The sequence below is a fragment of the Nannobrachium achirus genome (assembly GCF_963921795.1).
Source record: "Nannobrachium achirus genome assembly, chromosome: 18".
NCBI classification, from domain to species: Eukaryota; Metazoa; Chordata; class Actinopteri; order Myctophiformes; family Myctophidae; genus Nannobrachium; species Nannobrachium achirus.
In genome coordinates, this window is record NC_137825.1 from 38910631 (window position 1) to 38926227 (window position 15597).

The following is a 15597-nucleotide window of genomic DNA, read 5'->3' on the forward strand; positions in this document are numbered from 1 at the left end:
TGTTTTCTTTTGTTCTTCTTTATTGGAAAAAAAAACAGATATGTAATTTTGTATGACTAATCCTTTATTCTGTTCATCTGCCAAAAAACAATAAAGAAATTTGTAAAAAAAAAAACATTCTACCAAGAACAATGAATAAATATCACAGTATTTAACCACTTAAGCCCTATATACTTTGTAAAGTGAATAGCAAAATTGTCAATATGCAAGCTCACAACGCGTGGGTTTGTAGATAAGCAATCTTTGCTATTTTTGGAGAAAATAATAATAATAAAAATAAAAAATGTTTGAAAATGTTCACCTATAATGACATGCCCAAAATAGGGATGGCAGGAGTTAATGGTTAACAAACAGTATACTGTGCACACACAAAAAAAGAAAAGAAAATTATATTAAGAATTGGGATGCACTGACTGGACATCTGACATCTGGATGATACCAGGCTGGAATAATATATCATATCAGTAGCTCCAGGGAATGTCTCCAATCCACACTAAAAAAGGGATTATTTTAAGTCAGTGTCCAATAGTCAAGTGGTTTTCAACCTTGTTTCGGATCAGGGCCCCTGGTCCCCGGCCCTGAGGTTGAGAATCACTGCAATAGACTGACTATTATCAATAAAAGTATTAATGGATCGGATTGATACCAATCACTGAACTAATGCTCAGTGACCAGTGAAGTGGCGTTGAATATCGGCATCAGAGCATCCCTAGTCACACCAACACAAACTAAATAAAGTTAGGATTAGCTGAAGTAATTGAAAATAATTGCACTTGCATAATAACGATTGTGCAGCGCTGACAAGTAATTCAAGCCATGGCAAATAACAATGGATAAAAGAGTAGAAAAGCTTCAAGTTATGAAGACTGTGACATGAGCCTGAGTCTGAAAGTGCTTTTTATAAAGCATAAAGGAGAACGCCGCTGAAGTTTTGCATACACACACTGCGTATAGGACCATTCTAAATGCTTCTATTCTTATTTGAATCAATGTCTGATTGTTTAAGGAAAACACAATAAAAATATATAACATTGTCATTGAAAGTGTCAACACAAACACACAAGTAACCTCTTTTATCCAGGAAATATCCCCCTAGATGTTAAAAGGCTAACAATGGAAGTTATTACTTTGCCTAAAAATACTAATGGCATTGCATTTTTAGAACTAACTAATTACCGTAGTCTTGTATGTTTTGAGTGAATCATTACATTTGTGGAATTAAAGTGGCAGTTTACTGACACTGACTTTACTGCTCTAGAAATACATATTTCATCCATGTTCAACTGCTCTGCAGTGAGCTATGGATTTCTCTTTAATTGTTAGAAATGGCAGCATTGCATACAAAATAGATAAATGTGTAGAACTGTATTGCTATCTTACGCGTAAGACAAATTCCAAAATCGAAATCAAGTAAAATTAATACAAATTGAAATAAACCTTTCAACAAAAGAGGAACTAATTCAAACCAGCAGTGAATGATTATTGTCATTGTGAAGGATTCTAATTAGAGGCTTTTAAATGAAGACGTAATGAAGATGTAATGTCTCAAAATTAAGAGGATTGTTTTTCCATTTTGGGAAACATGTGAACTGACTGATTTTACTTTCCACTGCACCATAATAAAAAAGGAGAAAAACTAAAATAAATGAATTAAAGGACATCATACGTATGGCATTTATACATTGGATAATGATTAGTTTATACAGTACTTTGATGTATCACATAAAATTGTAGATGCATCCCAGTGTTCCCAACCTTTTCTGGATCAGGGCCAACTTGAAAATCTTGAAAGTGTTCACTGTCCACCCATCTGACCACTTAATGACTGCCGTGTTGAAAGTGGTCAGATAGGTGGCCTCTTTAGTTTGATAATTAATCGACAATGTTGGCTTAGTTCAATGGAAAACGATATAACTGTTGTATTAAATCAAAGTGTTTGCCAATTATTTGGGGGCCCATTTGCAATACCCTCATAGCCCAAAAGTTGGCCCTGGCCCACACGTTTTGGAATCACGACTAACCCATCAACTTCAGTGGCCAGATACACGGTTCAAATCAGAACTCTGGGTTGGATTTATTTGTAATTCCAATTTCTACATATGACTGTTATAAATAAGAAACCAGATCCCTGAGAGTGCCTTAAAGCAGTGGTTGATTATTTGGGGGTCGCGGCCTGAAAAGGTTGAGAATCACTCACTGCCTTACAGCACAACACTGTCGTCATGAAAAATCCTTGTAGCTCTAACTTTGTAGCTTTTTAATAATTTCTGAAAAAATTATATCAGACACCAGCGCTACCTCACACTTTACTGTTCTGTTTCAAAAGGCCTCAAGGTGGCAGTTGTGTGGATAAACCTCACAGTCAAAGATTAAAGTGATGATAATGATTCTTTGGTTTGAATTACACATTCACTGTCATATCACTAGCAGAGCGGTAATCTATTATTAGTATTATTGGTAGTCACCTATTTGCACTAGTATCTGCCAAGCTAGCTACAGTAGATAGCTTTGGCCTCTTTTATTTTGTTTTGTGTTGCTTAAATAGCAGTGTGGTTTGCGACAAGAAAATACAATATACTGACTATTACTGTATACCAATATATCTTTCTCTGACAGTTTACCTAACACTACCATTAACATTACCAATCTGGTACTTGAGCTTGAAACAAACATGGACAAATAATAATTATGCTAATACCTTTGGACCCAGGTCTTGGCATCACAAAAATTGGCATTATGATAATGTGCCCGTGACAGCAGGACTAGGGCATATTCAGCTGTTTGCAGCAGGTATTACACCCAGTGACCTCGTAATAGTTTCACCCCATTCAAAAAAGGTATCCTATCAAAATATTTGCCCGTATTCCTTAAAATACAATGAAAAATCTCTATACTGAGTTGTTGAACAGGCTACAGGAGGGGGGCCGGGTTAGGTGCGGCTATGTTGACCTACACAAGTGGACAAATTGACCTTTACAGGTTCATCGAGTTGAATGAACACTGAGGACGTTACTGTGTATGTTGTTTTTCCGCATGTTCACTTACCCTCTCCATACTTATTTCAATAAATATGAAAAAGATCAAAACAGGTGATCAAAACATCACAATTATGTGGTAGCTCTTACATTTGTGCCTCAGCACAAGCAAAGCAAATGCAAAATTGTGAGTACCAAATTCGGACAAACTGTCAGGATAAATGACTCCTACTAGTTTATCCTGGATTAACATGTTCTTCAGTGCATTTATGCCCTTTAACAGCATGTCTTTAAACTCTTCAAAATAGCACTGGTTGCACAAAATAAAGGACAAGTAATCATCATAACAGCACCAAAATGTTTAATTCAACATGAGGAACAATACACACTTGTCAGCATCAAGCTTTCATCAGTGATCAAATGGGGATTATTAACATTCCCCGCTTGAACACTTTGAACACAGATGAAAGCTTAGCGCTGAAACGTCTGCATTGTGCCTCATGCTGAATTAAACATTTTGGTACTGTGACGACAAGTACTCCTCTTTTATTGTGCGAGGCCAGCGCTACGAATATTTTGTGATTCCTTTTCGGTGGGACGCTCCTATTAGTCTCCATGTGGATACATTTAAACCCCTTCGTATAATCCCAAATAGAATAATACTAATAAAGAATAAGAAATAGAAAACAACAGAAACAATTTGAAATACTAGAAAGGTGCAGCGGTCGTCTTCAGCTCTTGTGCGAGCTGCTGTACCACCTCTGGACTGCCACGCCGCTGGTGCTCGCCACCACGCACAGAGCCCCGCCCAGGCTCCACCAGGTGGGCTTGCGGTTGAAGAAGAAGAACTGGAAGGCGAACGCCAGCACCACGTCCGCGGTCCTCATCAGGGACACAGGCCCAGCCTTCTCGATCTGCAGGGCCTTGGTGAGGAAGGTCTGGCCGGCGATTCCCAGGACGGCGATCAGCATCAGGACCCAGCGGTCGCGGCCGCATGACGGGATGTTCCACTCTCCGAGGACAGAGGTCACGATGAGGCACTCTATGAAGCCGATGACAGCGTAGTACCAGACAGAGAGGTAGTAGTGGACACTCTTGCCCATCTTGCGCAGGACGACGAAGGTGCAAGCCGCCCCGATGGCACCTGGGAATGGTTACATTGAACTGAGTTAATATGTGAAAGAATGAGCACAACTAGAGATGCTAAGCCCGTGCTACTGTACATAATATGTGTAAGTAAGCATAGACTTTCTAATTTATATATACAGTATACTGTACAGTATATATATCTTCTCTTACAAAGCAGAAACAGGGCTGCCAGCCACGGCCTTTGCTGCCTGTCTCTCTCTCCCTGTTTCCTGTCACACTCTACTGTACTATCTGAATAAAGGCAGAAAAGCCCCCAAAATAAATGCATAAATAAATAATCCTTTAAAGAACTGCAGGACTTACACCATCATAGGATCAAAAGTAAATGATATGTCTCTAGTCTTTTGATGCTCTGAGTATTACAATCTTGAAAGTGGGAACTTGCCCCTAAAACACTGTGCCGATTCATTTGAAACAGTTGGAACATTTGATTCTATGAAGTGCTACAAAATAGATTTTACTATCTTCCTACCAGCCAGGGCGGCGACAGAGCCCTTGATGTGATTAGTGTAGTCACTCTCGATGCCATGGATGCGCTCGCCAAACAGGAAAGGAGGCCGGGCAATGAGGACGACTCCAGTGATAGTGAAGACAGTGAAGAGACAGTCCCAGATGGTACACCTCTCCTTCAGGAAGATCCATGCCAGCAGAGAGGTGAAGACCGGATTACTGAAGGAGGCAGTGGCATGATGGAGGACAGAGAGACAGACATAGCGACAGAGAGAGAGACGCACACATTGTTTTGTGTAATTTCTTTTAGCGTTATAGCATGTTCTACCTCTGTGCCTTTTGCAAACTGTTGATACAGTATTCAATCAATCAATCAACAGTCCAAGGAAGTCGTCAGGTGAGGCAGTGTTTAGTTATGCCACAAACTGATGGAACAGACTTTTAGAGGAACTGAAATGTACCCCTTATTTATGCCTTACTGTACACACAGTATACAATAAAACAGTTTGCATGGCCCCTGTGTATGAAATGTGGTATACAAAATAAACCTGCCTTGCCTAAAGTAAAAAGACCAGAATGAAAAGAATAAGAACCCATGAAAGAGAGGAATGATTGGAGGAGACAGAGAATGGAGGAGTGGACTACAGGGTGATGGTAGAATATAGATAAAAGTTAAAGAGTTAAAGAGAGAGAGATGAGGGGGGAAAGTGTGAGTGCATAAACCAAACCAGAGACACCAAAGACACACAAACACGAATGCAAGCATGTAAATACACTTACACACACATTTGATTGTGATAAACATTATTGTTTTACTTTCTTTTATATTCCTTACATATTATGGGTTGGTATTTTCCTCAAGAAACAGTAATTACCGGTACACCGTTTACAGAGCTTCACTGCATCGTGGAGGGTCTGATTATAGGAGCAACCCTGACCCTCCCCCGTCCACATCACGCACGCACGCACGCACGCACGCACGCACGCACGCACGCACGCACGCACGCACACACACACACACACACACACACACACACACACACACACACACACACACACCTATTAAGTTCGCCTATTATGTCATACCCAGAATAGGGATGTTAGGGTTTGTGAGGGTAAATATTACTTAAAAGATTGTTAAGAGACGTGTACACGAAAAGAAAAACAAGGGAATACATACTATAGTACTGTATTTTTAGTTTAAGACTCAATCAATAGTTGAATAAACATGTATCTGTCAAGGAATTATTCAACAAGGCAAATTCCTTTCCCCTAATTTGTCGTTCCCTGACACTGCCAATCCTCCCACTGTTTTCCTGGGGAGGGTGTGTAGACTGTTGTTTTTTCAACCTACCTTTTTCAAACACACACTAAATTATTTTTTTAATCTAATGTATGTCAAACCTGGGGTCTTTGAAATGAAACAATTTGAGAATCACTGGTGCAGACAACCACATGTGCCCTTCGATATACAAGGAGACTCCAGAGACATTTATTTTCACCTGATGGCGAGGACTTTCACAGCAACGTGCATGGAGGTTCATGCCGCTATCTCCCCCAGATCCCCTCCCTGGTGAACAGCTGCAGCTGCCAAACAGCAGGGGTCACTAGTTCAGCAACATGGTCGACTTGCCATCTACAAACAATGCCTGGCACTCCGCCCAATACAACATTGGGCGGAGTGCCAGGCCAAGCTGGAGGCATCACTGCCTTGAACTGAACCCTCTGTGGGTGAGTGCTTTGCCTCTATGCCAGTGGTTCCTCAACCCTTTCATGTCAAGGACCCCAAAATGTATATGCATTTTGCTGAGGAAATCTATTTTTGTTTTTAGCTTTTATACCTTTATTGATAGTTATTAAGTGAAGATGGACAGGAATTAGGGAGAGAAAGACGGGGAGAGACACGCAGCAATGGTCATCGGGTAACAGGACTCGAACCTGTGAATCGCTGTCAGGCTACATTGGAGCCTAGGTGCCCGAACCGCTAGACCAGCGATCCGAAAACCCATCTTTAAAGATTCTATGCCAGGGACCCCCATAAGAGAATATTCGACAACATTTGAAAATAGACGATCTATAAGATTGTAGATCTGCACATTTTCAAAATACCGGTAGTCGCTTAAATGTTAAACTTGTTCCTTGTTTAGCTGGGGACCTTTTGGAACCCTCTGGATCCCAGATCCTGGTGTACATAGAGTACATTTGCAACAAAACCTTCTCACAGTCTGATAGCCATGTCCAAGTTTGGACAAGAGGACTTGGTCAATACTTGTAAGTTAATACATGTAGATGAAATGACTGCCAGTGAGTTAATGGTATATAGTTCATCCATCTGTGTGTGGTGTGTTGACTCAGGAAATTGATGCTGGCATGCCTCACCTTTATTTGCACAAAACCTGTCTGTGAACTTGATTGACATTTTTATTGACAAAAATGTATATATGACCATACATATATATTTGTCCATATCTGTCCCCCTCCTTCTCACCTACAAGTCAAATGTCTCAACGCCCTGGCTCCACACACAGTACCTCTCAGGCCTCCTCCATAAGCGTACTCATTCACAGAACCTGTGGTCCACAGACTTGGACCTCCTCTCTATCCCCCAAACTAGCAAGCAAACCTTTGGAGACAGAGCCTTCGGTGGGACAGCCCCTACCTACCCCGTGGAACTCTCTCCCAATGGAGATTTGCCATGCTCCAACTCTGGACTCTGTTTGTTTGTTGGTTGTTCATAGTTTTTGATATAAGGTGTCCTTGGGTTCATGAAAGGCACTATATAAGTTCAAGCTATTATTATCATCAATTCATCAAATACCTAATAGATTTAGATCAACACAATGCATTTGACTGATTAATAACACTGCAAAGAAGAAATTGCAAATATAGCGTACACATTTCTACAAGCTCACAATGTGACACGACATGCTGTGAGCCTGTGCATATTATTTACTGTATTTTCTTTTTAACATTTCCTCCTATAATGTCCTTTTATCACTCCCCTCACACAGGGCAAATAAAGCCTGGGCATGTGACCAATACATATAATTACTGCAGTTAGTTCCTTCCTGTCATTGTCTCGTAATATCCCCCGATAACATCCACCGTAGCAACAGCCACCACAGCTTAGCATGCATCTTTATAAATAAAGACACTTTATAACTGACTATGTATGGTAGTTATAAAATGCTGTTCCACTGAGTTTATAATGCAATAGCACATATAATACTTCATAAACCTTGTTATAAGTTGGTTATGCATAATTATAAACATTTGTAAGTGTTATGAATGAATATGCATGCAAGTACTACTTTCGGTCCTGTTCGGTGCTGTCTGTATGTATGTGGGTGGGCAAGTTATTGGCACTGTCGAGGTGCCAACTTGCGCCTTGTTATTTATATCAGGTCGCACTTGGTGGTGGTGACGTCACCAAGAACGGTGCTCCCTCATTGACTAATGGCCCTGCCTTTGTACTGTCAACCAGAAACAGACGGAACCGAATGTAGTACTTGTGCGCTGCGCTGGCGCAAGTAATTATTATTCCAGAAACTATAAATAAGGAGCTGGTGATCTCACCTGAACATGATGACAGTGGCATCGGCTAGAGGCATCTGCTGCACAGCATAGAAGAGGAGGATCATGGCATTGGAGCCCAGGAACCCTCGAAGAACCAAATACACACGCTTATCCCTGGGGCCCAGAAAACCTGTTCTAGAGGAGATGAGATAGGAGGAGGATGGATGGATGGATGGATGGATGGATGGATGGTTGGATAAATGGATAAATGGATGGATGGATGGATATATATAGCTTTATCCTTTAAGAAAATGTATGTTACACACTGCACACAGTACATTGGTGAATAAATATCCTAACATTGAAATTGTATGGTTATTTGATTTTGATTCTATTTATGAACACACATACTCTAAATACCACTGCAAATCTAAATCTAACAGATTCTTGCCCATGATTTCTGGGAAAAACAAACGTCTGCCACTAAATGAATAAAACATTTCGGAATTCAACTGTGTTGTGTATTGAGAGTGCAAATTGTAATGTAAATGTATGTTTATTTTTTTTAACCACACTTACTGGTGATATATAAGCAAGGGTGTGACAAACAGCATCTGGAAGAAGCAGCGTATAGCACTGATCTGGATGGCGTGGAGCCCCTCGATGGTCTTTACCAGGAAGGCAATGACGGAGAAGAACACTGTAGCCAGAAGACCATAGAACAATCCCAGACCGGGACATTTTTTTTTCTTCTTCGGTGCTAGAGTGAGGTAGTGTGAGGGTTGATGGGGTGGAAGGGAGTGAGGTGAGACAATATGAGGTCACCAGGGAGGAGGGATGGAGACAGGAGGGAAGATTACAGAGTTATAGAGTCGTGGAGGGTGGAGGGTGGGGGGGTGAGAGAATAGGCAGACACCGGGATTAAAGGAAACGGGTGGGGGGGAGAGAAAGAGAGATGGAGTACAGTAAACATTTTATATCCACAGAGGGTAATTCTGCTTAAAGCAGTGGTTCTCAGCCCCAGGGGGGTCCCCACATTATGTTGGGGGGGTCCCCAGATGATTAACTTAATGTGTAACTTAATGTGTAACATAACAAACCAACAAAAAGTGTATAGAGGGTATCTATCTGTACATCTCTAAAGTGACAATTTGAGGACGTTTTAATACCTCTAAAGTGACAAATTAAACATTGGCCAAATTGTCAAATATTAAGAGGCAGAAAATGTAGATTGGCTATTTTCACAATAGAACCGAGTTATACAAAATGTAATGCCTCAACATTTAGTGCTAGGGGGGTCCACAGTTAAAATATGATTATTTTGGGGGTCGCGGCCTGAAAAGGTTGAGAACCACGGGCTTAAAGGACCAATACATGTCATTGTCTATTCACAGCTTTATATATCATAATAAACATAGACAATTTTCAGTTCTTCATTTGCGTTTTGCAATCTTTCTTTGGAAAATAGTTGTTGTCAACAATGTCAAGTCATGGTGAGTCGTAGTCAATGGGCTAAACATGCCAGACAATGGTTATGGTCTTTTAAAGACACATCTAGGCACAGGTCCAAAAATACAAAAGAATAGACATAATGCACCACCATAGGTTCAAATGCACTGGGATTTGGGCCGCTATACGCGGCCCTCATATCTAGAATTTGGGCCACTACGCGCTGGCCCTCACACCTACGTTGCACAGATGATCCGAGCGATAGGCCCATATATGGACTGAGATCTCTGTAACTGACAGTCCTTCTAGCATGCCCATATATGGGCATGCCCACTTTTGTGCCCACATATGGAGCTGACTGATTAGACAACACACTCCATATTTGGGCGTAGCTGCATTGGGAACACCCATTAGACAATTTTAATTGCTACCATAGGTCGCAGTTTACTATCAAACATCACATCTTGACCGTATCTGTCTGTCTGTCTGTCTGTCTGTCTGTCTGTCTATCTGTATAGGTAACGCTTGTCTTTTTCTCTGTCTCTGTCTCTGACGCTCTGACATCACGCTCTGCTCTGACAACACTGTGATGTCATGGGAACCCAATCCCTTTTATGCCCATATATGAAGATCCCTGTGATGCCAGGGGAACCAAATCCATTTTATGCCCATATTGTATATGGAGATCCCTGATGTCATCAGATATTATCTGTGATGGATCTCCATATATGGGTAGTACCATACCAGGGGTCTCCATATATGGGTAACTGGTCCGATATACATCACTGGCCAGATAGCCAAGACAAGGCGCGACCAAAGGGCGAGGTCTCTTTTCGCCCTTAGGTGTCTTACTGGTATAGGAAAATATATACTGTATTTTTTTATAGTAGACCGATAACACCATGCGCACACACACACACACACACACAGACAGACACACAAACACCCATTTCACAAGATTCACTGCTCATTATCTGGTATGTTGGAGATTGTTTGCGAGAGAAACTTGAGAATGATGTACTGAAGCCAAGGACACTTCATGGGTAAAATTTCAGCCCAAACAAAAGAGCGCACAGTAAGAGCTCAACAAAGCATGGGGTAGTGACTGAAAACCTGTGCCTGCTGGTGAAATAGCCATGCCCATTTGGTAAAAGGTTTGGCTAGGCCTACATTCCAACCAGGTCACGCTAAGATTTCCCTTATCCTTGTTCCTTGTTACTTCCTCCTATGTTCATCCAATTTGACTACCGGTATTTGGACGCTGTCGGGTAGAAACCTCTTATCTCCATATTTTAACAGATCTGCAAGGTGCAAGCTCAAAGCGTGGCACGAAGCAAAACATTTTGAGCTTGTAGATCTGCTACTGTTGCAATGTTTTTTATCTGAATCCTGAAAAGTAACAGTTTTGGACATATGAGGTTTCCACCCACAGAGACGATTTGTCAGATGTATTCCATGTTTCATTGATTTTATCTCGATCAAATCTTAATTTATTCTATTTAATTTAATTATCTGCGTCCAGCATGTAAATACAAAAACACTTTCTCAATAAAGGATTTGTTCAGAAGTGTTTATTTAATTTCATTCTCAGGAGTCAGGACTATATTCTCACTAATAGTCCTGACACACTTTTGAGCAAGGTGTAGAAAGCCTGACTTTCACTGCCACAAGGAATGCTGAAAAAGCCAGTGGCACTTCTTTATCTTTTCAAACCCACAGTTTGTGGGTGGTCACTGGTCATGGGTGGTGTGCTGCACTTTCACAAGTTTGTTCCTTTCTGAGTTGATTCTTATTATTACTACTACACTATAATCAACAACAATATACTCAAATATAAAACAAAACAATAAATTAATCCACATTTTTACAGTTCCCAAACTATTAATATAACACGTAGGTCTATTACTGGGTCAAAGATCCTAATAAGCAACAGGTTGTTGCAATGCTGGATAGTGGGTACCACGCTGTAAAACTGCACAGTCATCCATCCTCTTTTAAACCATGATGCAAACGTTAAGCCGGATTACACAGCATATCCTCCAGAACTAGTACACTACAAGCACAGCTCGAACTGGTACGATGAGTTTGGATTCCCGGGGAACATAATAACTTGTAGAGTACTGTAGGCTACTGGAGTTATGCTGCTTGTTATCATGAGGAAACCACACTAAAGATATCCTACGTCAGTTTTATAACGTGCGGAATACGTGGGACTGGGAGGTCATTGGCTCTCTCCGGGTGGCTTATCAGCCTTTTCCTCCCCTCTCTTTCCCCTTCTCAAAGTTCACCCAACACACACACATCGATCTGTGGACACTCACACTCTCACACACTGATCATTTCTGAGCGGACACACTGATCATTATTAGAGAGGGAGATCAGACTCATTATTAAAAAAATGGAGCTGGGTGCAATACCGCCATACCGCGGTTGTCTAATGTATATACCGCGTGTCGAGTTCATTATCGTGATTATTTCATTTATTGTATTTGTTTATTTACATTTTTTATAATTTTGAATATTCTTTTACATTTCATTCGAAACAACTTTTTTGGGGAGATACCGTGTGATGCCGTCGGTAAACCGTGGTGTATTAGCCGGCGATAACTAAAAAATACCATACCACCAGACACCCTTTAGTTGTTCCAGTACAAACTGTACAGCGCGTGAGTTCTGGGGGACTGTAGTATAGTAGTGGTGCTACCTTGGTGAAGCGCCTGGTCTCCTCCTGCTCCACCAGGTGATGTAGTGCATGGCTCCTCCTCGGAGCGCCTGTTGGTGCCACAGAGCTCCGGCTGGCGGCGGGGACACAGCGCCTGCTGCTCCTCGCTGCCTCCTCCATCCAGTGACTTACTACTGCTCCCCTTCGCCTCCTCTTCACCACCATCATTTTTATCACACACAGCCACGCGACTGTTACTTTGCAAGTGGACCCTCTCGGCCACACGCTCCTCATCATCATCCTCATCATCATCATCATCCTCCTCCTCACACTCGTCCTCGCCGCCGCCGTCGTCATCATTGTCAACTTTGTGAAACACGACAGTAATGTCCTCCGCTCTGCGGGCAACTATGGACACAACTCGTGGGTCGTCTAGTGTTGAATGGTTGCAGTCATTGACAGTGAAGTCGCCCATGGTATTTGACGGTGAGGAGTGGCGGCTCTAAGCGGCAGCATGCCTTGGACAGAAGAACACACAGCCAGTGCCCGTCTTTCGGTTGCCCTGAGTGAGAGAGGGTGGTCACCGGTTAATATGTAACCTTGGCTGCTGCTGCTGCTTTACACACACAGCAGGCAGGCAGCGTGCGTTGGTTACTTTCTCCATAGGGGGGCAGCACGGAGCCCTCTCTCACTGTGTGTGTGTTGGACAAACATAACATTACCCAACGTTTATCATGCCGCGCTCAAGTTCCCACAGAATCAAGTTCACTGGCAGTGCATTACATTACATTGATTCTAGCCTTGGGGGTCAGTTCACTTTCAGTTCAAAGTGTTTTTATTGTTATTTATTTAGCTTTCTTTCAAAGAAATTCAAGGTGACATTTTCAAAATCAATTAGGTAACAATATTTAATGTAGAATAGGCCTATGCAGTTTCAATTGACAAAATAATTCCAGCTCCATGTATACCTGCAATCATAATAATCATAGTGTAAAAAAAACATGTCTGATCATGTTGTGTGTTATAAGCATTTTATTACTATTGTAGGCTACATCAAATACAATGAGCAAGGAGAAAAACAAATGAGTCTAGCCTATTATATCCTCAATTCTATCTAAATTAGACTGACAAAAGTAGGCCTACTGTATAGCCTGTTTTGAGCACAACTACAAACATGTTACACAGCAGTTTAGGAGATCATCAAGAAAGGCATATTTTCATTTCTAACTAATAACTACAAATAAACTAATTCTGTAACGATGACGATGCAAGATAAAAACACAGGATTGTGGTCCCCATCTACGTACAAAAGCAGTATATCATATAAATTACTTTACACAACATCGTAAAAACGTAAACATTTTATTTGGCAAATCTTTGTCAGTGAGAATTATTAACAGGCTGTTACTGTGAGTTTACTTCCCCTATGTCATAATATAGTAGGAGCGTGTCAAAGCACAGGTAGGCTACTATAGGTGCTACACTGTGACCAGCTTTTAGTTGCAGAGTAAAGATAACAAAGGCTTTGTCTATGTAGGAGAAAAGAGGCAAGAGTGCAGTGAAAGAGAGACAGAGCTGGGCACACACAGTGGGACGCTTCTAGCAAGGCTTTCATCAGGAACCAACAGTATTATTATGAGTGTGTCTGTACCATGTATGCGGTCTTGTCAAACTGGTCAGGTCATATAATCGACTGCCACCATGATCATTAACCAGTCATAATAATCTGTGAACTGGCCATTGCGGAGACTGGACAGTATCAGCGGAGTTGCAGGTCACAACCACTTTCAACTTCTTGGTGTCCCTATTTTGGGGATGTCATTTTAGGTGAATGTTTTCCAAAGCATTTCAAGATTTTTCAAGAATTGCAAAAAATAGCAGATCTACAAGCTCACAGAGTCACAATGAATGCACCACTATGATAGCCTACATGTTGTGAGCTTGTAGATCCGCTATCTTTGATACAGGGGTATTTCACTTTCAAACAGTTCTGGGTTCATTTTCACGTCTCCTCAGACCTTTGGGAGCACCCCAGACAGTTTTTAAGTTGCTTGATTAATTTGATATTCAATTGATCAGTCCCTGACCTACTCTTGCACACAAAAGCCTGAGTAGACATTAATTGACCCCAGAGGTGTTTTAAAGTGAAATTACTCTTCACCGGTTAACACATAAAGTAGCCTTTCTGAAAGACTGACTGAGTTCATGGTTGGCTAGCTGCCATATACTGTATAGTGGTTGGTACAACTAACAACCACATCCAAAGTGTGCCAGCATTTGGTTATCGGAAGCTCCCGTCATTGTTACCCCAATCCATTAGTCCCATGCTAGACAAGACAGAGGTCAACAGTGTTCACTGTATGCAGCTGTTTGTTAGCTTCAGCTCAAACCTTGATCAGATTACTATATGAACCAAAAAATGTCCAAAAAGTGTGAATGCCACGCATCTTGTAGTTGTACTGAGCCTCTATCAGCTTTTAAACAAATCTCCTTCACAGTGTTTTGGGCATTATGTGTTCCTGCTGTTCCATCTTGATCACAAGCTATAGCAAGTCAATACCGTTATTATCTAAAAGACTATTATTCCAGCTATTAAACCACAAAAAACATGTTTTAGGATGAATATCTAATCTAATCCAAATACGCCTACCTTCTAGGTAAAGAAGTTATTATAGCAGGTCAAGAAAAAGCTACACTGCTTCTTCACCTGACAGATAGTCAGCTCGCAATAATAATGGAAGACATGGTTTTCAAATGGAAAATATGGCATCATCCGAGAGAACAGAGCCAGGATGAAAATATGCACTTTTCTTCAAGGCCTGTGTGAAAATGAAACAGCTGTATTAAGTCTGAAGACAGGCACCAGCGGCAGTGTGGAATCTCTTTCAAAACCCTGGTACCTTGGCTTGTACAGTACTTCCTGATGTTGTGTAGCAATAAAAATCCATTCCTGGCAAACAATGTCTCATCAAACTAATACAAAAATAACCTTTCAAATCATTTGGGAATTGACTGAAATGGGGTGTCATTGTTTTGTGTGTGTGTGTGTGTGTGTGTGTGTGTGTGTGTGTGTGTGTGTGTGTGTGTGTGTGTGTGTGTGTGTGTGTGTGTGTGTGTGTGTGCGCGCGCGTGCGTGTGTGTGTGTGTGTGTTTTGTATTCTTTATATTATATATTCCAGATTTCCAGAAGTAATCATAAAGTGTTAGGCTGCTCCCCGTCTCTGAAGCTCTTTAGTGAACACAAAATAAATGTTCAGATCGGGATACCAATTTCATCCAATCAGGAGAGAAGAACTCATACAGGATGCAGGATAAACAATTCAATTGGAAGTTATTAAAAAAAAAAAAAAAAAAGGGAATTTGAATAAAATAGATGGTTTCTCCCCCCTGATTTAG

General features: G+C 41.2%; 1 protein-coding gene across 1 annotated transcript; it reads right to left on the reverse strand.

Annotated features, from left to right (window-relative positions):
* Positions 1 to 286: 286 nt before the first annotated feature.
* On the reverse strand, positions 287 to 12752 carry slc35g1 (solute carrier family 35 member G1). The gene is made up of 5 exons (XM_080748180.1): positions 12244 to 12752; positions 8670 to 8850; positions 8151 to 8285; positions 4597 to 4793; positions 287 to 4119 (listed from the first exon to the last, which is right to left on the reverse strand). Exons 1-5 carry the CDS (start codon positions 12674 to 12676, stop codon positions 3707 to 3709), a joined length of 1359 nt encoding a protein of 452 aa, XP_080604306.1. The 5' UTR covers positions 12677 to 12752; the 3' UTR covers positions 287 to 3706.
* Positions 12753 to 15597: the final 2845 nt, after the last annotated feature.